Below are 25,767 nucleotides of genomic sequence, written 5' to 3' on the forward strand. Positions count from 1 at the left end.
GCGGATACCCAGTGGGGGGTGGGCTTCGACTGATCCTATTCTCCCACTTGAACTCTCCGCAAATGGGATGACAAATATATAATCAGGTGCAAAATTATTGGCACCCTTGATAAAGATGAGCAAAAAAGACTTTGAAATAAATAATACAAATACTGAGCTATATTTTATAAAAAATAAAAAAAAGGTTTTATATTATTTTCTACTAATAACAATTGCTCAGATAAAGACATTCTGTTTAACAAGTAATAAAAAAAGAAGTGGTGGGTTTGGTGTCGAAAAACAGATGCATATGCAGAAAATAACCTCATACCTACTGTAAAATATGGTGGTGGATCTTTGTTATAGGGCTATTTTGCTTCCACTGGTCCTGGGGCCCTTGTTAACATAATCAGCATCATGAGCTTTACCAAGTACCCGGACATTATAGCCAAAAACCTGGTTGCCTTTGCCAGGAAGCTGAAACCTGGTCGCAAGTGGATCTTCCAGCAAGACAATAACCCCAAGTACACATCAAAATCCACAATGAAATTGTTAGTTGACCACAAAATCTACATTTTGCAATGGCCATCTCAGTCTCTGGACTTGAACCCCATTGAAAACCTGCGGTTTGAATTAAAAAGGGCAGTCCATAAGTGCAGACGAAAGATATCAAGAATCTGGAAAGATTCTGTCCCTCCCAATATGTTCTCCAATCTCATAAAACATTTGAGAAAAAGGCTCAGTGTCGTTATCCTCGCAAGGGGAGGGTGCTGGAGTAGTGAAAACAGGGATGCCAATAATTTTGACCCGTCTTTTTTAGAATTGTTTTTTTAATTACTTGTTAAACAACGTCTCTTTCTCTGCACAATTGTATTCATATAAAATAATATAATTTTCAATATTTCTAGCATACAATATAGCTCAGTATTTGTATTATTTATTTTATACAGTATTTTTTGCTCATCTTTATCAAGGGTGCCAATAATTTTGGACCTGACTGTATCTCATTATATTGTGACTTTAGGTGGTTGGGAGAGGCGATGGGGGGAGCCCATTCATAAACTTCTCTTTTCTTCTCCCTGCAGATTTGCTGCAGAACTGGGAAGCTCCGCTCCATTCATACATTCAGGAGAGCAGGAGGGAAGATAAACTGACCCCTGACCTTTCACTTCTCTCCCAATTGGCCTGTTCTATAGAGAGCTTCTGTCGTTGAGGAGCTAAGACTCGGCTGTACTTGGCTGTGCAGGAGACACCAGTGAAGGGCGACACACCTGCAGCAGAAACAACAACAACGACAACTACCATCACCAAGGCCCCTAGTGTCAGACGTCTGGGAGTGTGAAAGGTAGAGGATGAGTGTTGAACCCTGAGAAGATTCCACTCGCTTTTTCTCTCTGAAGACTGGACTAGACAGGATACAACCTGCCTGATATTACAATAGGGACATTAGAGTCTCTGGAACCCATCAGACAAAACAAACCATTTGAAAACTGTTCCTCTACCCCATTTTACACATTTCACTCTCCATTTTTTTCTGCCACTCTGCAAAGATGGCCCTGTGTGTTTTGTTACTGGGGCGGACTGTTGCGTGTTGATCACGGGGGAGAGGTGACTCACAGCCAGGACCATGTCTTGGAAGAGGAACTACTTTGCGTCCGGAAGCGGCGGGCTGCAGGGGATATTTACCCCACGCACTATGACGTCCATCGCCCCCAGTAAAGGACTCAGCAACGAGCCGGGCCAGAACAGCTGCTTCCTCAACAGCGCACTGCAGGTAGGGTCACACACACAGACACACACAAACACACATAAATATTTGTTTTTCTCATTCATTTTTCTGCTTAGCTCTGAAGTGTTTGTGTTGGTCTTGTTATGTGTGGGCTGCAGGGTGTGATCTGTCTGTTGACAGCATGTATTCAGTGTGGTAGAGTGGAGGTTTACCTCAGCCCTCTGTATAGAGTAATAGACAAGTCCTGTGTGGCACCCTCAGGAAACTATAGTGGAACACAACTTCCTCTCGTCCTCTCTCTCTCTCTATCCTCACTTGACATGACAGAGAGGGGGAAGCAATAACTTTAATGTGGCATGATATACACACAGAGTATGTCCCCAGAACTTCATGCTCTAAGTGTATCTTTAAATATTTCAGTGTGGTAATGTTTTCCACTCAGTCTGCTTCCCATATTTTTGGCTTCTCATACCCACATTCTCAGGGTAGTTTACACAGGGTTATTGTCAGCGTTATAAAACTATTTGATAGATCTCATTATAATCAGCCTTTGTTCTAGACTAATCCCTCCACTGATGCAATACCGTAAATACAGATTTTAATTTTGTCCCATACAATGTCAATGGATAATAGATCAATGTAAAACAACAATAACAGCAATTAATTTGTTCTACTGTAAAACTATCCATTATTTAGTTGTCTTAAAATTCACCACACCAACAAGTCACCAAGTCATCCTTGAAGGATGTTAAGTAAATGATTGGTGAAGTAGGCTTGAGTCTTATGAAATGCCTGGTTAACCAGCCTCTCATTAGTGTACTCAAAGACACTTTACTTGACGTAGTGGGTGGGAGACTCATGTCCACTCTCTCATCCAGAAGGATTCAACTTGAACAAGCACACAAGTGGCTTGAGAAAATGCTTACCGTTGCCTTCCATGAGATTGCTGCCCAGGCACTGCCAGCTTTACTGGGAGGACCCACCGACACCGTAATTCAGGGAAGATGGGAAAGGCATTTCCTCAGCTTAGTATGGTGCCTGCCAGGCAGTCAGTCGCCTCACTCGCCTGTGACTTAAGCCAAGCTTTTAGACCCCATAAACAACTGTCAGACAGATGCTGCCACACACCATAATTACCCAGCCAAACAACCTGTCATTAGTTTTTTCTCTGTTTTTGGATTACCATTTAATCAGCCATATAGAAATACAGGGGCTTAGCTGACTGATAATACCTTCAAAGCTACAAATTAGTGTAATTTATGAGTCAGGAGACAGATGGGGGGGAGCTGATATTGTATTGTCTGCTGCTGGAAGCCATAACAATATGCAGAGACAGCACATCGAGAGCCCGGGAGCAAAAAGAGTACTTTTTTTGTCTGAAATTAAATGTTGTGCGTTAACTAGGCTTCATTAAGTTATTCTCTAGTATTGTCTCTTTGTTTGCCTACACATGGCTTAACAGGCATAACTTTGTTGAAAAAGTAATAATTTTTTCAAAAAAGTGTGAATATCGGCATATAGAAAGGATTCTAGGAAATAAATTCAATTCTGAGTTGGGCGCAGGCCTACTGTATGTTAGAAATCAAATCAAATTGTATTTGTCACATGCGCCGAATACAACATGTGTAGACCTTACCGTGAAATGCTAACGTACAAGCCCTTAACCAACAATGCAGTTCAAGAAATAGAGTTAAGAAAATATTTACTAAATAAACTACAGTAAAAAATAAAATAAAAAGTAACCATGATAGTTTGTTGGTGATGTGGACACCAAGGAACTTGAAGCTCTCAACCTGTTCCATTACAGCCCCGTCGATGAGAATGGGGACGTGCTCAGTCCGCTTTTTTTTCCTGTAGTCCACGATCATCTCCTTTGTCTTGATCACGTTGAGGGAGAGGTTGTTATCCTGGCACCACACGGCCAGGTCTCTGACCTCCTCCCTATAGGCTGTCTCATCATTGTCGGTGATCAGGCCTACCACTGTTGTCATCGGCAAACTTAATGATGGTGTTGGAGTCGTGCCTGGCCATGCAGTCATGGGTGAACAGGGAGTACAGGAGGGGACTGAGCACGTACCTCTGAGGGGCCCCCGTGTTGAGGATCAGCGTGGCAGATGTGTTGTTGTCTACCCTTACCACCTGGGGGCGGCCCGTCAGGAAGTACAGGATCCAGTTGCAGAGGGAGGTGTTTATTCCCAGGGTCCTTAGCTTAGTGATGAGCTTTGAGGGCACTAAAGTGTTGAACGCTGAGCTGTAGTCAATGAATAGCATTCTCACATAGGTGTTTGTCTTGTCCAGGTGGAAAAGGGCAGTGTGGAGTGCAATAGAGATTGCATCATCTGTGGATCTGTTGGGGCGGTATGCAAATAGGAGTGGGTCTAGGGTTTCTTGGATAATGGTGTTGATGTGAGCCATGACCAGCCTTTCAAAGCACTTCATGGCTACAGAAGTGAGTGCTACGGGTCGGTAGTCAATTAGGCAGGTTATCTTAGTGTTCTTGGGGACAGGGACTATGGTGGTCTGCTTGAAACATGTTGGTGTTACAGACTCAGTCAGGGACATGTTGAAAATGTCAGTGAAGACACTTGCCAGTTGGTCAGCACATGCTCAGAGTACACGTCCTGGTAATCCGTAATGTTGACCTGCTTAAAAGTCTTACTCACATCGGCTACAGAGAGCTTGATCACATAGTCATCCGGAACAGCTGATGCTCTCATGCATGCTTCAGTGTTGCTTGCCTCGAAGCGAGCATAGAAGTGATTTAGCTTGTCTGGTAGGCTTGTGTCACTGGGCAGCTCGCGGCTGTGCTTCCCTTTGTAGTCTGTAATAGTTTTCAAGCCCTGCCACTTCTGACGAGCGTCAGAGATGGTGACTCTTTGCCTGTTTGATGGTTCGTCGGAGGGCATAGCGGGATTTCTTATAAGCATCCGGGTTAGAGTCCCACTCCTTGAAAATAGCAGCTCTACCCTTTAGCTCAGTGTGGATGTTGCCTGTAATCCATGGCTTTTGGTTGGGGTATGTACGTACGGTCACTGTGGGGACGACGTCATCAATGCACTTATTGATGAAGCCAGTGACTGATGTGGTGTACTCCTCAATGCTATCGGAAGAATCCCGGAACATATTCCAGTCTGTGCTAGCAAAACAGTCCTGTAGCTTAGCATCTGCGTCATCTGACCACTTCCTTATTAACTGAGTCACTGGTGCTTCCTGCTTTAGATTTTTGCTTATAAGCAGGAATCAGGAGGATAGAGTTATGGTAAAATTTTCCAAATGGAGGGCGAGGGAGAGCTTTGTACGCGTCTTTGTGTGTGGAGTAAAGGTGGTCTAGAGTTTTTTTTCCTCTGGTTGCACATTTAACATGCTGGTAGAAATTAGGTAGAACGGATTTAAGTTTCCCTGCATTAAAGTCCCCGGCCACTAGGAGTGCTGCCTCCGGATGAGCTTTTTCCTGTTTACTTATGGCCTTATACAGCTCATTGAGAGCAATCTTAGTACCTGCATCGGTTTGTGGTGGTAATTAGACAGCTACAAAAAATATAGATGAAAACTCTTGGTAAATAGTGTGGTCTACAGCTTATCATGAGATACTCTACCTCAGGCGAGCAACACTACAAGACTTCCTTAGTGTTAGATTTTATGCACCAGCTGTTGTTTACAAATATACACAGACCACCACCACTTGTCTTACCGGAGTCAGCCGTTCTATCCTGCCAATGTAGTGTCACGCTCTGGCTCCGGGACTGTGTATTTTGAGCCAGGGTGTGTTCATTTGGTTGTGTTTCATTGTTTGGTCGTGTGACTCCCAATCAGTGGTAACGAGTGTCAGCTGTCGGCTCGTTATCTCTGATTGGGAGCCATATTTAAACTGTCAGTGTTCACCTTAGTGTTGTGGGTTTTTGTTCATTTCGGTTCGTGTTAAACCGTAGACGTCACGTTATCGTTTATTGTTTTGATCGTGTGATCTGTATAAATAAAGGATATGTTCACTTTCAACGCTGCGCCTTGGTCATCTCTAACCAACGATCGTGACATGTAGCATATATCCCACCAGCTGTATGTTATCCATGTCGTCGTTCAGCCACGACTCGGTGAAACATATGATATTACAGTTTTTAATGTCCCGTTGGTAGGTTAACCGTAATCTTAGGTCATCTAATTTATTTTCAAATGATTGAACATTGGCTAACAGGATTGATGGAAGAGGCAGTTTACTCGCTCGCCGTCGGATCCTTACAAGGCACCCCGACCTACGTCCACGATATCTCCGTCTCTTTCTCATGCGAATGACGGGGATTTGGGCCTTGTCAGGTGTCTGTAGGATATCCTTTGCGTCCAAGTCGTTGAAGAAAAAATATTTGTCAAATGCCTGAAGGTACCACGTTCATCTGTACAAACAATAGTACGCAAGTATAAACACCATGGGACCACGCAGCCGTCATACCGCTCAGGAAGGAGACGCGTTCTGTCTCCTAGAGATGAACGTACTTTGGTGCAGAAAGTGCAAATCAATCCTAGAACAACAGCAAAGGACCTTGTGAAGATGCTGGAGGAAACAGGTACAAAAGTATCTATATCCACAGTAAAACTATATCGTCATAACCTGAAAGGCTGCTCAGCAAGGAAGAAGCCACTGCTCCAAATTCGCCATAAAAAAGCCAGACTACGGTTTGCAACTGCACATGGGGACAAAGATTGTACTTTTTGAAGAAATGTTCTCTGGTCTGATTAAACAAAAATATAACTGTTTGTCCATAATGACCATCGTTATGTTTGGAGGAAAAAGGGGGTAGCTTGCAAGCCGAAGAACACCATCCCAACCGTGAAGCACGGGGGTGGCAGCATCATGCTGTGGGGGTGCTTTGCTGCAGGAGGGACTGGTGCACTTCACAAAATAGATGGCATCATGAGGAAGGAAAATTATGTGGATATATTGAAGTCAAGACATCAGTCAGGAAGTTAAAGCTTGGTCACAAATGGGTCTTCCAAATGAACAATGACCCCAATCATACTTCCAAATTTGTGGCAAAATGGCTTAAGGACAACAACGTCAAGGTATTGGAGTGGCCATCACAAAGCCCTGACCTCAATCCTATAGAACATTTGTGGGCAGAACTGAAAAATCGTGTGCGAGCAAGGAGGCCTACAAACCTGACTCAGTTACACCAGCTCTGTCAGGAGGAATGGGCCAAAATTCACCTAACTTATTGTGGGAAGCTTGTGGAAGGCTACCCGAAACGTTTGACCCAAGTTCCCACTGGGAATGTGATGAAAGAAATAAAAGCTTAAATAAATAATTCTCTCTACTATTATTCTGACATTTCACATTCTTAAAATAAAGTGGTGATCCTAACTGACCTAAGACAGGGAATTTTTTACAAGGATTAAATGTCAGGAATTGTGAAAAACTGAGTTTAAATGTATTTGGTTAAGGTGTATGTAAACTTCCGACTTCAACTGTACCTGCCATACTGCCTTAGAGGAGAGAGTCTACCTTATTGCCTTAGATAAGAGTGTCTGTCGGGGTGCCTGTCAGTTGTAGGAGGAGTGGAGTGCTTCCTGCTCTCCCTCTGTTAGAAGCTCACACTGGCAGATAGAATTTGACACAAGCTTTGGATAGAGGAAGGGGTAATACAAGGTCTCTCTCTCTTTCTCTATCTCTGTATCTCTCGCCTTCTCTCTCTTTCTCACACACACACACACAAACACTCACACACTGACACACATACTAGGCTGTATCTTGAAGAAGTCAAAAGGGATCCATCAAACGCATTTGGTCTGTCATCATAGTGGTCTCTGACTTGTGGTCAGATTCGCTTAGGTGAAGCAAACTTAAACCTGCGCCTTTTTTCAATGCTGAATTGGATGCCATTGAGAAAACTGTATTTTTTTGTCGCAAACATCCTTTCTGAATTTAAAAGTAATCCAATAAGTAATCATCTAGTTTTTCAAAAGTATCTGTAATCTGATTACAATCAATTTGCTGGTTATGTAACTGATTACAGCTAGTCCCGTGTCGCAGGCATCCATCTGCACCAGCATCGGTACCTGGAAATTGGGCGTCACGAGAATTAGATGGGAGCACAGGGCTTCCTTCAGGCGCCTGAATGCCGCTTTGGCCTCATCCGACCACTTCACTTTTTTTGGGAGGTGGGCCCTGGTCAGATCGGTAAGAGAGGAGGCTATAGCTGCAAAGTTGGGGATAAACCGGCTGTAGTATCCCGCCAGCACCAGGAAGGACTTGACCTGTGTCTTGGTGCAGGGAACGGGCCAGTCACGAACTGCCTGGACCTTCCTCTCCTGGGGCTTGACGTTCCCCCGTCCGATCAAATACCCCAGGTACTCCACCTCCTCGAACCCCGGCTTGCATTTCTTGGGATTCGCTGTCAACCCGGCTTGCCCGAGTGCGTCCAGTACAGCCTGGAGGCACGTCAGGTGCTCTTCCCAACCTTGGCTGTGGATGATGATGTCATCCAAGTAGGCCGCTGCGTACTGTTGGTGGGGTCTGAGGACTCAGTCCATCAGGCGCTGGAACGTGGGTGGGGATCCATGGAGACCAAACGGGAGGACCCGGTATTGGTATAAGCAGTCCGGTGTTGAGAATGCCGTCTTCTCCAGGGAGGAAGCTGCCAAGGGTACCTGCCAATATCCTTGGTCAGGTCCAGAGTGCTGATGTACCGGGCCTTTCCCAACCTGTCGATAAGCTCGTCCACCCTCGTCATGGGGTAGGTGTCGAACAAACTGATGTCTTTCACCCCCGGAAGTCATTGCAGAAACGCAGACTACCGTCCGGTTTGGGCACCAACACGATGGGGCTGCACCATGAGCTGTAGGACTCCTCAATGACTCCTATCCTCAGCATACCCTCCACCTCCTGCCTTCCTTCAGGCCTCGGGGATCCGGTATGGCCTGTTTTGTACCGTTTCTGCGGCCTGGGTGCAGACGTGGTGTTCAATGAGTAATTTACGGGTCCCAGCTTCTCTGTCACCTCGTACGGCCCGTGCCATGTGGCCAGGAACTTACTTTCTGCAGTGGGGATCAAAACTAGCACCTTGTCACCCACATGGAACTCTCAGGGCTGGGTACCCCGATTATAGACCTTGGCTTGAGCGTGCTGGGCCTTCTCCATATGTTCCCTTACCACTGGCCATATGGCTGTCATCCGCTCCCTCATCGCCTCTACGTGTTCCACCACACTGCGTAAGGGGTCGGCTGGGCTTCCCACACCTCCTTGGCGAGATCCAGTAGACCAAGGGGTCTCCACCCGTAGAGAAGTTCAAAAGGGGATAACCCAGTGGAGGCCTGGGGCACTTCTCGAATTGAGAACATTAGGTGGGATATTAGCTGGTCCCAGTTCTTCCCGTCCCGCTTGATGACCTTCCGCAGCATTTGATTGAGCGTTTTATTGAACCGTTGCGGGTGAAAGATTGAGGTCCGGATCTGCTTTATCTGTAGGAGACCACACAAATCTTTAATTAGTCGGGACATGAACTCGGTACCTTGGTCGGTCAAGATCTCGTTTGGGATGCCCACCCGGCTGAAGAGGTGGAACAGCTCCCGGGCCATTCCCTTGGAGGCTGCTGCCCGTAGGGGAATGGCCTAAGGATATCGGGTGGCATAATCTACTATTTCCAGGATGTACCGGTGTCCTTGGGCCGTTTTACCAGGTGGCACACTATGTTCATGGCAATGCGTTCAAACAGAACTCCGATGATACAACAGGTTATTTTTTATTTGGAAATGGGGGTATCGCCAGTCACTTGGGCCACGGCAGCTTTCAAGTTCGGATCCTCCCACTGGGGTGTCCCGAACTGTCCCCTCAGGGGGCTCAGGGCCGGTGTCTCGGAGGGTCCCTCGAAATCGAGGAGGGGGAGCATGGGCTCCTCCTCCGGTTGTTCACCAGGTGAGGTTGGTTCCGGCGCCCCCTAGGACCCCAACTCCGGGTCCATAGACACTGGGTTGGCAATCGCTTGCTTCCGGGCCGTGCAGGCGACGGTCCGTCCCCGCTCTCGTTGGTCACCGGCTCGTACTCTTTTTCCCAGCTTGTGCCGCGATCAGCGGACAATCTCGTCCCACGAGGAGGGGTACTGGCAACTCAGGTACGGCACCCACCCTCATCTGGCAGCTCCCTTGTGGCGTCACGATGGTATCCTGCCTGGTCAAATACCGCTTGGTGTTGCCGTGGACACAGGAGACGGACATCTCCTCACCACGGTCAGTCGGATGGGCCAGCAGGCGCGCTTCTAAGAGCGTTACCACACTCCCGGAATTCAACAGAGCGTGGGTGTGGTGACCGTTCACTTTCACCGGGACTATGGGTGCTGGTGGTTCGCTGTGGGCCCAACAGGATGTGACGTAGTTTACTGCGTGTTCCGGCTCCGGGGCCCGCTGATGGCATCGACTCCTCTCGACCCGGGCAATTCCATGCGAGGTGTCCCAAGATGCCACACTCAAAACACCTCCTTTGGTCTTCAACCACCTGGGGTCATCGGCAGCAGTTCGACTCTCCCATGGCTGTCTCTCCTCGGGTCTGCAGTCCTTTAGCCCAGCTGACTGTCGGATTGGGGAGTACGGTGGTGGGGTCGTCCTTCCTACCCCTCCGACGGCTCCCAGACTCGGCCTGCGTCCCCTTCAGCAGGGCCTCTGTATTCTGGTGTGTCTCCTCGGCTCCCAAGAGGTCCTCCAAGGTCTGGGGCGTGCGTAGCCTCGCCGCCCTCTTCATGTTGGGTGGTAGCGCCCGTAAGAAGTGATCCATGACCACTTTGTTGATAACGGGAAGGGTGGCTACATCGGTTAGGAGCCATGCCCTGGTGATGGGCAGTAGGTCGCTCATCTGGGCTTGGGGGGAAGCTTCGGCCACGAACCTCCAGTCGTGGACCGGTTGGGCCCGACGGGCCAGGCTGTACCCGTACCAGCTGAGTACCTCCCTCTTGAGACAGTCGTAGTCAGCCGCCTGTTCGGTGTTGAGGTCATAGTACACCTTTTGGGCGTCTCCGGACAGGAACGGGCCCAGCAGACTCGCCCACTTCGCCTTGGACCATCCATCCCGGAGTGCTGTCCGTTCGAACGTGCAGTGGTAGGTCTCGATGTCGTCATCATCCGTTAGCTTGATTAAAAACTGATTGGGATGCGATTCGGTCTGCGTTTCTCCTCGCAGGTTCCTGACTTCCTCCAGCAGGCGGACATTTTGTAGACACTGTTCTTCCAGCGTTCGTTCCTGAATGTCCTGTTGCGCTTGTTGGGCCCGAATGAACTGAGCTATCAACTCGGCCATGCTGATACTGCGTAAATGTCAACCCTGGTCTGACCACGTTGTCAGACTTGCCCGCATTCTCCACCACTTATGGCAGACCTGGGGGTTTGATCAAGACGTTTACATAGATCAAACACAGACCCAAGTGTGATACCTCAGTTTCAAGTGTGTTTATTTAAAACAATAAAGAAAAAGAAAATAAACAGGTCTCCTCCAGGAGACCTCTTCCGGGTTACCGCCTTCTGGGCTCTTAGGAATGCTGTCTCCTCTGGGGTAGAACACAGAGCCCCTCGGTTTTATCAGACCGTGAGGACGTCTGTCCGGTAGCAACCTCTCACTACCTCCAACCCCCCCGTGTGCTCTCCTCCTGGCAGCTTTATGGGCCCCGTACAGCTGGTGAGCAATCAGCCCCTTGATTACTCACCAGCCTCAATCAGCCCCAATTAGTCCTGGCCGGATGACCCGTCGAGACCTGGCACTTCCAGCAGAGGGAGCCACCGCCGCATGATGTAGACTCCGTCTGTCACCAGGCCTCGACGAGTCTCCCCCTGGTGGCTTGTCTGTGGTACACCACAGTTGTTATAGCATTCAACCCACATAATGCATAGTGCATTTAATGTTTTAAAAAAATTATTGAAACCGAAAACCGTGATTTTATTTATTGATAATCGAACAGAAACCGAACCTAATCGCTCAGCACTACAGTGTGAATACCTGCCTGTTGCCCAAACAAATATCTTTAGCTTTACCCCTCTCTAACATCACTGCTACATTTTTATCTCATCATGAGTTTTTGAGGCATGCAGTGCAGGGACACACAAAAGGCCATTGTCTTTGAGTTGACATTTTTCAGTCCCCAAAGATGATAATAATAATTAATTATTTATTACATTTGTAAAGCACTTTTCATTATACAGAATAATCTCAAAGTGCATAAAATAATTGTTTACAACCAAATAGAATGTTAAAATTTTTTGACACAACTAGACAGGGCAACTGACACAAAGAACCCAGCTGACGCTACATGGGACAAGGACACCAAGGAGCACAGCTATCAACAGAAAGCCTTCCTAAAGAGAAAGCTCTTTACGCCCATTTTAAAGTAGCCCAGAGTCTGTGGTGCCTTCAGGTGGTCCGGGAGTGCATTCCAGAGGCTGGGGGACGGTCAAGCTGAAAGCCCGATCCCCCAAGGAGCCCACATCTTGCTCAAATGTTTGAAAGTGAAACCTGCATACCGAGGCACATAATAAGAACCAGTTGAGTTACGGGAAAACATTAGAGGAGGAGAAATGTAGCATCTAGAGACCGACCCCCTGTGTTTGTAAACACCTATCTGAGTGTAACTCACACCCATGACCCAGTTTAAGATTACGGACTGACCTTCTGGCGTTTTAAGTATTAGCTTCCTATCATGTAAATGGAATCCAAAAGGAATGTCAAGACTGATATGTACGCTTTAAACAGGATATAATGAAAACATGTATAAAGTATCTTTAGATTGACTGCAACATTCTAGTGTCTCGTTTCCTAACACCTGGCATTCAGCATCTACAGTGCGTTCAGAAAGTATTCACACCCATTGACTTTTTCCAAATTTTGTTGTGCTATAGCCTGAATTTTAAATGGATTAAATATAGTTTTTTTTCTCACTGGCCTATACAAAATACCCCATAATGTCAGTGGAATTATGTTTTTCCAAACTTTTCCAAATTAATACAAATGAAAAGCTGAAATGTCTTGAGTCAATACGTATTCAACCCCTTTGTTATGGCAAGCCTAAATAGGTTCAGGCGTAAAAATGTGCTTAACAAGTCACATAATAAGTTGCATGAACTCAATACAAGTGTTTAACATGATTTTTGGATGGATCAACAACCTTGTAGTTACTCCACAATACTAACGTATTTGACAGAGGGAAAAGAAGGGAGCCTGTACAGAAAAGCAAATATTCCAAAACATGCATCCTGTTTGCAACAAGGAACTAAAGTAATACTGCAAGACCTGAAAATGGTTCTCTAGCAATGATCAACAACCAATTTGACAGAGCTTGAAGAATTTTGAAAATAATAATGGGCAAATGTTGCACAATCCAGGTGTGGAAAGCTCTTAGAGACTTACCCAGAAAGACTCACAGCTGTAATCACTGCCAAAGGTGCTTCTACAAAGTATTGACTCAGTGTGAATACTTATGTAAATGAGATATTTTTGTATTTAAGTTTCTATACATTTGCAAAAAATTCTAAAAACATGTTTTCACTTTGTCATTCTGGGTTATTGTGTGTAGATGGGTGAGAAAAATATAATATTTAATCCATTTTGAATTCAGGCTGTAACACAACAAAATGTGGAGTAAAGGGGTATGAATACTTTTTGAAGGCACTGTATTTAATTCACAGCCTATTATGTACAGTTGGGGCTGCAGTTTGCAAGGATTTATTCATTCATTTTAATATGTTATTGTGTTCTTATAGAAGAAAAATCTTTCTGCAACAAGATTTGCAACTCAGTTTTCTCTGTGTTCTTTATTTCTCCCTCACTCCCATCCAGACTGATCACATATGTTGGCTGACTATCACAGTAAATGGTCTGCTCTGTGACTGTCTGCACAAATATCTGGTTGTAATAGATTAATTTAGTAGCTCCTATTAAAGCCATCGTGGGAAAAGAAAGGGGCATGGGAGCATGTAAGTCACACTGCATTGAACGGTTCATTGAATGTCCCATAAATCCCAGGGGTAAATCATGTCACTCTTTTTTATAAGCTGTCCAATTTAGCACTGAAGGACCCAGTTCCATTTGAAATAGGAAATTCCATTTGCCAAAGGACAGTTCCACAATACTCTCTGATATTCCAAATCGGAAAAGAAGCGGCCCATGTCATCCCTCTGTCTGTGATTCTTTATTTTATTTTGAAAACCTCATCAGATGGAAATCTGGCCAATCTAATGGTCCTGTGTGTTGGGTATTTGGCCATCTGTCTTTCATGGGTTCTAGGGCTTGAGATGGAAGGAAGGAAAAAGCAACTATTACTTAACCCATTTCGCATTACGATTCATGACTGGAGCAAGCAAACAAAGCAAAGCATGCCTACTTCCAGGTGGCAGCTCAGTACTTCCAATGACCTAATCATCCCTGGAGACTCAAATTAACAGCTTGAGTTGAGCATTTGTCTGCTGTTCACAATTGCTTTGTGATGCTTGTTTTGATTACAGTAATTACTTGCACAATATGGGTCTTTCTGATTTCGCCACGTTTCTAGCCTAAAGTTGCTTTGAGCAGCACACCTTCTTTTTAACAATAGATAGACTGTCCATAGTTCTGATTTAAGTGCAGTGTTGGGAAAACATGAGGGTCACACTTTATTTGGATAGTCTGGATTTTCCATCTGTAGTTGCTGTACAGATGGTCATACTATCAACAAACTATATGTTGATAAGCAACTGCTTCCTAAGGTTACAGTTAGGGTTAGGTTTAGAATAGGGGTTAGGGTAAGGGTTAAGGTTAGGGTTAGGGTAAGGGTTAAGGGTTAGGTTATGGTTAGAGCTAGGGTTAGGGTTAGTAGATAGTTAGTTGAAATTTTACTGATTGTCTGTAGATGGTCTATAGAGCATCTACAGATGGACTATCCAAATCAAATGTTACCAAACATGAGTAATATATCACCTGACATCCCATCTCAGGAAACAGATGTCCTGGGGTTCAACAGAGCCCTTCTTCCTCTATCCCTCCCTCTTTCCTTCCATCAGTCCCTCTCTCTTTTCTGCCATCTCTTTTTCACATGCACTTCATGATAATTCAGAAACAACAACGGCTCTTTTCTTCTGCTGGGATATCATTTTCTCCAGAGCTGTCCAGTCGGGATGACTTTGTCATGCCCTCCTGCCTCTCTCATTTCCATAGCATGTACAGAACAAGGCCCGGGGGAGATGGTTCGAGGCCAGTAGGAGAGCAGCATCTGTGTCGTGTGCCCCCCTATCAACCCTCTCCTCCACAGTCCAACAAGGACATGCAAACCTGGGAACGAATGTGTTGAGCTTAGGATGGCATGCAAGTGTTGTATAATTGTGACCAAAGTGATGTAGGCTGGGAATACCTCAGGGCCCTACAGGGCCAATAGAAATGGCACGTTTGTGAATTGTAGTAGTTGGGCCTGTGCTCAGATGAGGAGTAGGGTTGTTGTGTTGTTCTGACATCTGATCAGGATGAGGGAGCGGGCTGGAACATTGCAGTAACAAGCAGCTCTGTCCCATGTTACCATACAGACAGACACCTGTCTTCCTTTGGCTCTCCTATCAATCCCATATGGAGAAGTTATGTACTATACCTTCATTATCTGCACTCATCATTTAGTCATTTAGTAGATGCTCTTATCCAGAGAAACTTACAGGAGCAATTACGGGTTAAGTGCTTTGTTCAAGGGTACATCGTCAGATTTTTCACCTAGTCAGCTCGGGGATTCGAACCAGCGACCTTTTGTTTACTAGCCTTTTGGTTACTTTTGGTTACACAAAAAGCTTATTTCTCTCATATTTTGTGCACAAATTTGTTCACATCCCTGTTAGTGAGCATTTCTCCATGATAATCCATCTACCTGACAGGTTTGGCATATCAAGAAGCTGATTAAACAGCATGATCAATACACTGGTGCACCTTGTGCTGGGGACAATAAAAGGCCACTCTAAAATGTGCAGTTTTGTCACACAACACAATGCCACAGATGTCTGAACTTTTGAGGGAGCGTGCAATTGGCATGCTGACTGCAGGAATGCCAACCAGAGTTGCCGCCAGAGAATTTAATGTTTAATTCTCTACCATAAGCCGTCTCCAACGTCGTTTTAGAGAATTTGGCAGTGCGTCCAACCAGCCTCATAACCGCAGTCCGCATGTAACCACACCAGCCCAGGACCTCCACATCCGGCTTCTGCACCTGCAGGATCGTCTGAGACCAGCCACCCGGACAGCTGATGAAACTGAGGAGTATTTCTGTCTGTAATGAAGCCCTTTTGTGGGGAAAAACTCATTCTGATTGGCTGGGCCTGGCTGCCAAGTGGGTGGGCCTATGCCCTCCCAGGCCCACCCATAGCTGCACCCCTGCCCAGTCATGTGAAATCCGTAGATTAGGGCCTAATTAATTTATTTCATTTGACACATTTCCTTATATGAACTGTAACTCAGTAAAATCGTTGAAATTGTTGCATTTACATTTACATTTACGTAATTTAGCAGACGCTCTTATCCAGAGCGACTTACAAATTGGTGCATTCACCTTATAGCCAGTGGGATAACCACTTTACAATATGTTTATTTATTTTTTTGGGGGGGTGGGGTAAGGGGGGGGTAGAAGGATTACTTTATCCTATCCCAGGTATTCCTTAAAGAGGTGGGGTTTCAAGTGTCTCCGGAAGGTGGTGAGTGACTCCGCTGTCCTGGTGTCGTGAGGGAGCTTGTTCCACCATGTTGCATGTTGCATGTTGCGTTTATATTTTTGTTCAGTATAGAACCCACATAGGAGGTCCCTTATTTGGTTCCAGGTTCCAAATTGATAACAGAATTACAGAAAAATCAGTAACGGAATTATTGCAATCGAATTGGCTACAATGGGAAATCATAGTAGTCACAAACCACAGTTGGATCACCCGCTACAGTCCTCCCTTCCACTGGTATACTGTTATCTTCAACTGTTATTATTCTCTTTCTGTCATCTGGTGGTCAAAGCGAGAGTGTGAAAACAGTCTGGACAACCCCTCCCTCTCTCTCTCTCTCTCTGCCTCTCTCTTCTATCTCTCTCCAGTTAATGTTACCTCTCTCGGCTCTTACTGACACATACCCATTAGCCCCCTCTCTTTCCATTTACTGTAACCAGCATCCGCACACACTGAGGACCGACCAACACTGTACGTCCATGGAGGTTGAAAAGTAGTTGAAATTTGGTCAGTCTGCCCTTGATTTGAACGTCCACAGACGTCGATTTTGTGGCCAGTTCGGACCGGCCTTGATTTCAACGTCTACAGACGTCTATTTTTGGTCCGGTCTGGACCAAATCTGAACCAATCATTGTCTATGTTTCACAAGTTTGGACAGCACAGTACATACAGTACAGTGAAGCACAGTAGAGTACAGTACAGTAAAGAAAAGTAGAGTATAGTTCAGTACAGTACAGTAGAGCACTAGGGCAGAGTACAGTATAATGTACTATACTGTATTGTACTCTTCTATGATGTGCTGTACTATACTGTGCTCTACTGTTCTGTACTGTGATGTCCAAACTTGTGAAACATATACATCGATGATTGGTTCAGATTTGGTCCGGTCCGGACCAACCAAATTTGGCCTTGTTTTGTGGCGAAGTTCATTACAATATTAGCCAGGGTGTAGAATAAAACCCATACAGTGGCTTGCGAAAGTGTTCACCCCCCTTGGCATTTTTCCTATTTTGTTGCCTTAAAACCTGGATTTTTTTTTGTGAAACAAGAAATAAGACAAAAAAACAGAACTTGAGCGTGCATCACTAATCACCCGACCCCCCCACCCCCCACCCCCCCAAAGTCAATACTTTGTAGAGCCACCTTTTGCAGCAGTTACAGCTGCAAGTGTCTTGGGGTATGTCTCTGGCAAATCTTGGCAAATCTAGCCACTGGGATTTTTGCCCATTCTTCAAGGCAAAACTGCTCCAGCTCCTTCAAGTTGGATGGGTTCCGCTGGTGTACAGCAATCTTTAAGTAATACCACAGATTCTCAATTGGATTGAGGTCTGGGCTTTGACTAGGCCATTCCAAGACATTTAAATGTTTCCCCTTAAACCACTCGAGTGTTGCTTTAGCAGTATGTTTAGGGTCATTGTCCTGCTGGAAGGTGAACCTCCGTCCCAGTCTCAAATCTCTGGAAGACTGAAACAGGTTTCCCTCAAGAATTTCCCTGTATTTAGCGCCATCCATCATTCCTTCAATTCTGACCAGTTTCCCAGTCCCTGTCGATGGAAAAACATCTCGGGGTGATGAGAGGTGTTGGGTTTGCGCCAGACATAGCGTTTTCCTTGATGGCCAAAAAGCTCAATTTTAGTCTCATCTGACCAGAGTACCTTCTTCCATATGTTTGGGGAGTCTCCCACATGCCTTTTGGCGAACACCAAACGTGTTTGCTTATTTTTTTCTTTAAGCAGTGGCTTTTTTCTGGCCATTCTTCCATAAAGCCCAGCTCTGTGGAGTGTACGGCTTAAAGTGGTCCTATAGACAGATACTCCAATCTCCACTGTGGAGCTTTGCAGCTCCTTCAGGGTTATCTTTTGTCTCTTTGTTGCCTCTCTGATCAATGCCCTCCTTGCTTGGTCCGTGAGTTTTGGTGGGTGGCCCTCTCTTTGCAGGTTTGTTGTGGTGCCATATTATTTCAATTTTTTAATAATGGATTTAATGGTGCTCCGTGGGATGTTCAAAGTTTCTGATATTTTTTTATAACCTAACCCTGATCTGTACTTCTCCACAACTTTGTCCTTGACCTGTTTGGAGAGCTCCTTGATCTTCATGGTGCCGCTTGCTTGGTGGTGCCCCTTGCTTAGTGGTGTTGGAGACTCTGGGGCCTTTCAGAACAGGTGTATATACAGTGGGGAAAAAAAGTATTTAGTCAGCCACCAATTGTGCAAGTTCTCCCACTTAAAAAGATGAGAGAGGCCTGTAATTTTCATCATAGGTACACGTCAACTATTATAGACAAAATGAGAAAAAAAATTCCAGAAAATCACATTGTAGGATTTTTAATGAATTTATTTGCAAATGATGGTGGAAAATAAGTATTTGGTCACCTACAAACAAGCAAGATTTCTGGCTCTCACAGACCTGTAACTTCTTCTTTAAGAGGCTCCTCTGTCCTCCACTCGTTACCTGTATTAATGGCACCTGTTTGAACTTGTTATCAGTATAAAAGACACCTGTCCACAACCTCAAACAGTCACACTCCAAACTCCACTATGGCCAAGACCAAAGAGCTGTCAAAGGACACCAGAAACAAAATTGTAGACCTGCACCAGGCTGGGAAGACTGCATCTGCAATAGGTAAGCAGCTTGGTTTGAAGAAATCAACTGTGGGAGCAATTATTAGGAAATGGAAGACATACAAGACCACTGATAATCTCCCTCGATCTGGGGCTCCACGCAAGATCTCACCCCGTGGGGTCAAAATGATCACAAGAACAGTGAGCAAAAATCCCAGAACCACACGGGGGGACCTAGTGAATGACCTGCAGAGAGCTGGGACCAAAGTAACAAAGCCTACCATCAGTAACACACTACGCCGCCAGTGACTCAAATCCTGCAGTGCCAGACGTGTCCCCCTGCTTAAGCCAGTACATGTCCAGGCCCGTCTGAAGTTTGCTAGAGTGCATTTGGATGATCCAGAAGAGGATTGGGAGAATGTCATATGGTCAGATGAAACCAAAATATAACTTTTTGGTAAAAACTCAACTCGTCGTGTTTGGAGGACAAAGAATGCTGAGTTGCATCCAAAGAACACCATACCTACTGTGAAGCATGGGGGTGGAAACATCATGCTTTGGGGCTGTTTTTCTGCAAAGGGACCAGGACGACTGATCCGTGTAAAGGAAAGAATGAATGGGGCCATGTATCGTGAGATTTTGAGTGAAAACCTCCTTCCATCAGCAAGGGCATTGAAGATGAAACGTGGCTGGGTCTTTCAGCATGACAATGATCCCAAACACACCGCCCGGGCAACGAAGGAGTGGCTTCGTAAGAAGCATTTCAAGGTCCTGGAGTGGCCTAGCCAGTCTCCAGATCTCAACCCCATAGAAAATCTTTGGAGGGAGTTGAAAGTCCGTGTTGCCCAGCGACAGCCCCAAAACCTCACTGCTCTAGAGGAGAACTGCATGGATGAATGGGCCAAAATACCAGCAACAGTTTGTGAAAACCTTGTGAAGACTTACAGAAAACGTTTGACCTGTGTCATTGCCAACAAATGGTATATAACAAAGTATTGAGAAACTTTTGTTGTTGACCAAATACTTATTTTCCACCATAATTTGCAAATAAATTCATTAAAAATCCTACAATGTGATTTTCTGGAATATTTTTTCTCATTTTGTCTGTCATAGTTGATGTGTACCTATGATGAAAATTACAGGCCTCTCTCATCTTTTTAAGTGGGAGAACTTGCACAATTGGTGACTGACTAAATACTTTTTTTCCCCACTGTATACTGAGATCATGTGACAGATCATGTGATACTTAGATTGCACACAGGTGGATTTTATTAAACTAATTATGTGACTTCTGAAGGTAATTGGTTGCACCAGATCATTACCAGTTGTTGTCTTAGCCCTCTCGAATAACACCTGTGATTGCGTTATGCCTCTCTCCCATGTCAATATGCCTAGCCTATTGCTGTTTGGGTTAGTTCTTATTATACAATTTCACTGTAGAGCCCCAAGTTCAGCTCAACCAGCGTCAGAGAGCTCCTTTGTCCCACCCCCCATACACGCGGAGACCGGCTAAATCGGTACCTCCAGTGATGCTATCTCTTTCATAGTTACCCAATGCTTAGGTGTACCTCCACTGTACTCATATCCTTCCATATCCTTGTCTGTACATAATGCCCTGAATCTATTCTACAATGCCCGGAAATCTGCCCCTTTTCTCTGTACCCAACGCACTAGAAGACCAGTTCTTAAAGCCTTTAGCCGTATCCTTATTCTATTCCTCCTCTGTTCCTCTGGTGACATAGAGGTTAACCCAGGCCCTGTAGCCCCCAGTATCACTCCTACCCCCCAGGCGCTATCATTTGTTGACTTCTGTAACCATAAAAGCCTTGGTTTCTTGCATGTTAACATCAGAAGTCTCCTCCCCAAGTTTTAGTTATTCACTGCGTTAGCACACTCTGCCAACCCTGATGTTCTAGCAGTGTCTGAATCTTGGCTTAGGAAGGCCACCAAAAATTCAGAAATGTCCATTCCGAACTACCACATTTTCTGTCTAGATAGAACTGCTAAAGGGGGTGGAGTTGCAATCTACTGTAGAGATACCTTGCAGAGCTCTAACATACTATCCAGGTCTGTGCCCAAACAGTTTGAGCTTCTACTTCTAAAAATCCACCTTTCCAGAAATAGGTGTCTCACTGTTGCCGCTTGCTACAGACCCCCCTCAGCCCCCAGTTGTGCCCTGGACACCATATGTGAATTGCTTGCCCCCCCATCTATCCTCAGAGTTCGTACTGCTTGGTGACCTAAACTGGGATATGGTTAACACCCCAGCCGTCCTACAATCTAAACTAGATGCCCTCAATCTCACACAAATTATCAAGCAACCTACCAGGTACAACCCTAAATCCGTAAACATGGGCACCCTCATAGATATCATCCTGACTAATTTACCCTCTAAATACACCTCTGCTGTCTTCAACCAGGATCTCAGCGATCACTGCCTCATTGCCTGCGTCCGTAATGGGTCCACGGTCAAACGACCACCCCTCATCACTGTCAAACGCTCCCTAAAACACTTCAGCGAGAAGGCCTTTCTAATTGACCTGGCCCGGGTATCCTGGATAGATATTGACCTCATTCCGTCAGTAGAGGATGCCTGGATGTTCTGCCTGCTTTCCTCTCCATCTTAAATAAGCATGCCCCATTCAAAAAATTCAGAACTAAGAACAGATATAGCACCTGGTTCACCCCAGACTTGACTGCCCTTGACCAGCACAAAAACATCCTGTGGCGTACTGCATTAGCATCGAACAGCCCCCGCGATATGCAACTTTTCAGGGAAGTCAGGAACCAATATACACAATCAGTTAGGAAAGCAAAGGCTAGCTTTTTCAAACAGAAATGTGCATCCTGTAGCACTAACTCCAAAAAGTTTTGGGACACTGTAAAGCATGGAGAATAAGAGCACCTCCTCCCAGCTACCCACTGCACTGAGGCTAGGAAACACTGTCACCACCGATAAATCTACGATAATCGAGAATTTCAATAAACATTTTGCTACGGCTGGCCATGCTTTCCACCTGGCTACCCCTACCCCGGCCAACCGGTCCACACCCTCCGCTGCAACTTGCCCATGCTCCCCCCCCGCTTCTCCTTCACCCAAATTCAGATAGCTGATATCCTGAAAGAGCTGCTAAATCTGGACCCCTACAAATCAGCTGGGCTAGACAATCTGGAGCCTTTCTTTCTAAAATTAACTGCCGAAATTGTCGCAACCCCTATTACTAGCCTGTTCAACCTCTCTTTCGTATCGTCTGAGATCCCCAGAGATTGGAAAGCTGCCGCGGACATCCCCCTCTTCAAAGGGGGTGACACTCTAGATCCAAACTGTTACAGACCTATATCCATCCTGCCCTTCATTTCAAAAGTATTTGAAAGCCAAGTTAACAAACAGATCACCGACAATTCGAATCCCACCGTACCTTCTCCGCTATGCAATCTGGTTTCCGAGCTGGTCATGGGTGCACCTCAGCCACGCTCAAGGTCCTAAACTATATAACAACCGCGATCGATAAAATACAGTACTGTGCAGCCGTCTTCATCGACCTGGCCAAGGCTTTTGACTCTGTCAATCACCGCATTCTTATTGGCAGACTAAATAGCCTTGGTTTCTCAAATGACTGCCTCGCCTGGTTCACCAACTACTTCTCAGATAGAGTTCCATGTGTCAAATCGGAGGGCCTGTTGTCTGGACCTCTGGCAGTCTCTATGGGGGTGCCACAGGGTTCAATTCTCGGGCCGACTCTATTCTCTGTGTATATCAATGATGTCGCTCTTGCTGCTGGTGACTTGCAGATCCACCTCTACACAGACGACACCATTTTGTATACATCTGGCCCTTCATTGGAACTGTGTTAACAAACCTCCAAACGAGCTTCAATGCCATACAACACTCCTTCCATGGCCTCCAACTGCTCTTAAACGCTAGTAAAACTAAATGCATGCTCTTCAATCGAACGCTGCTTGCACCCGCCCGCCCGACTAGAATCACTACTCTCGGCGGGTAGAACCTAGAGTATGTGGACAACTACAAATACCTAGGAGTCTGGTTAGACTGTAAACTCTCCTTCCAGACTCACATTCAGCATCTCCAATCCAAAGTTAAATCTAGAATCGGCTTCCTATTTCGCAACTAAGCCTCCTTCACTCATGCTGCTAAACATGCCCTTGTAAAACTGACTATCCTACTGATCTTTGACTTCGGCAATGTCATTTACAAAATAGCTTCCAACACTCTACTCAGCAAATTGGATGTAGTTTGCACACACTGTATATAGATTTTCTATTGTGTTATTGACTGTACGTTTTGTTTATTCCATATGTAACTCTGTGTTGTTGTTGTTGTTTTTATCGCACTGCTTTGCTTTATATTGGCCAGGTCGCAGTTGTAAATGAGAACTTGTTCTCAACTGGCTTACCTGGTTAAATAAAGGTGAAATAAAAAATAAATAAAAATAAATAAATACAAATTAGGGGCTTCATAGCAAAGGGGGTGAATACATATGCACGCACCACTTTTCCGTTATTTATTTTTTAGAATTTTCTGAAACAAGTTATTTTTTTCATTTCACTTCACCAATTTGCACTATTTTGTGTATGTCCATTACATGAAATCCAAATAAAAATCAATTTAAATTACAGGTTGTAATGCAACAAAATAGGAAAAATGCGAAGGGGGATGAATACTTTTGCAAGGCACTGTATATGCAAATAATGATATTGCATATTTCTACCTTTGTGTACCAATTCAGGAAGAGAATGACATTCATATCCATAATGATGATTAATTTATGTGTAGTACAGATCAGAGACCCGTGATGTAATTCTGTTATCGGGTGTAAATCCACTTCACTTACTGTAGTTCAATAACCAAAATAGATTTTTTCAAACTCAAGTTGTCACGCCATAGCTGACACCCAATTATTTCCACAGACATCTTTTAATCTTAATTCGGAGCAGATATTTAAGAGTTTTTGGAAAATGTGGTCGCATATCAAGCTGATGTAGATTTTACTGTAATTCTGTTACAAAACTTTGCATCTGCACAGTTCTTCCAGTAAATATGTTTTCGTGACATTTTTTGTGTAAATTGTTCAAAGTAGTCCTTGTGCATGGAGTTCTATGGTTTGTTAAACTTAGAAATCAATTTTTTTTGTTTGGCATACATTTTAAAGTGAAAAATCTGAGTCTCAGCGTAATTCTGTTATTGTGGAATTGCCCTAATCCTGCCTTGAGTGCTGTCATCATGGCAGCATTAAGGCTGGAATTGTGCTCATTTTGTTATATCATCGATTCGCTTCTCTTCCAGTCAGCTTATCTCTGCCTTTCATCACGCTTTTTCTGCTTCTCGCTTTTGGATCAGTTCCCTGGAACCCTTTTTATCACAAGTGATAGCTGGTATGATTGACAGATTGAAGGCATTATCAGGGACATGGTTACGCAGTGGCAACACAGCAGGGGGAGCTTGTAGATAAACTGATCATACATTCCAACAATTCTGGAAAAATAACTGAAGGGTATTTCACACACACATTACAATTTCTAGTTTTCATGTTGCTTATGTTTGGAATGTTTTGTGCAACGATAGAATGTTCTGGAATATACATTTATGTGTAATACTTTTTTGTCTGACTGATGGGCATTGAACCCCAACTCACAGCTCTTTTAGTCTAGTTGAAACTGAAACTCACATATTTGGCCTCAGGGTTAATCCATTTGAATTCTTTCCATTCTTGACAGCATCCCTTTTGATTTAAACAAAACGTTCCATACATGTTTGCCCATGGAAGAAGTGGTCATAAGAAAGTGACTTTTTGGACCTGAATGCCAAAGCATTCATGAGATAGAGGTGCTCAAAGTTGACCCATTTTGCATACCCCACCATACTATGAGACATCCATGTCTTCATCACTGGAAAATATAAACAGTTGAGTTTAATATCATTTAAAAGCTTACAAACAGAGTTGTCAAACTATTTAATAATTTCTTGAAATAAATGTTTTTTAATAAAAGGTATGTTTTTCAACCTTTAACGTCAATTATCAAAGAAACGGTAAACTCAGATTGTTTTCATATTCGCATATGTTGTAGCTTAGACCCTACTTTACATCATCTGAGGTTTTTGTGTTGTGCCCACCATCGGTTGAAACACAACATGCTCTTGAATACAGTGTAGGTGTCATTTCAATCATATAAATATAATTAATCGAATGGACCTATCCCTTCAGACCACTGCAATTTAGCTGGTACATGATTTAAATTGAATTGAAATCTGGCAGCTTCATTAAATAGTACCTGCAAAACAACAGTCTCAACGTCAACAGTGAAGAGGCGACTCCGGGATGTTGACCTTCTAGGCAGAGTTGCAAAGAAAAAGCCATATCTCAGACTGCCCATCTTAATCTTTTCTTTTTATTGGCCAGTCTGAGATATGGCTTTTTCTTTGCAACTGCCTAGAAGGTCAGCATCCCGGAGTCGCCTCTTCACTGTTGATGTTGAGACTGGTGTTTTGCGGGTACTATTTAATGAAGCTGCCAGTTGAGGACCTGTGAGGCGTCTGTTTCTCAAACTAGACACTCTAATGTATTTGTCCTCTTGCTCAGTTGTGCACCGGGGCCTCCCACTCCACTTTCTATTCTGGTTAGAGACAGTTTGCGCTGTTCTGTGAAGGGAGTAATACACAGCGTTGTACGAGATCTTCAGTTTCTTGGCAATTTCTCGCATGGAATAGCCTTAATTTCTCAGATCAAGAATAGACTGACGAGTTTCAGAAGAAAGTTATTTGTTTCTGGCCATTTTGAGCCTGTAACCGAACCCACAATAGTC

At 44.7% G+C, this 25,767-nt stretch overlaps 1 protein-coding gene across 1 annotated transcript in view; it reads left to right on the plus strand.

The window, feature by feature from the left end:
* Window positions 1-1,606: 1,606 nt before the first annotated feature.
* Window positions 1,607-25,767, plus strand: part of LOC311134702 (ubiquitin carboxyl-terminal hydrolase 54-like) — a gene marked incomplete at both ends in the record, with an annotated part of 85,428 nt that continues 61,267 nt past the window's right edge. The window contains one exon of the mRNA XM_084168468.1: window positions 1,607-1,753. Within this exon, the coding sequence (XP_084024594.1) occupies window positions 1,607-1,753 (147 nt within the window). The remainder of the gene's footprint in view (window positions 1,754-25,767) is intronic.

Source organism: Coregonus lavaretus (assembly GCF_964263955.1).
Source record: "Coregonus lavaretus genome assembly, chromosome: 1".
Taxonomy (NCBI): Eukaryota; Metazoa; Chordata; class Actinopteri; order Salmoniformes; family Salmonidae; genus Coregonus; species Coregonus lavaretus.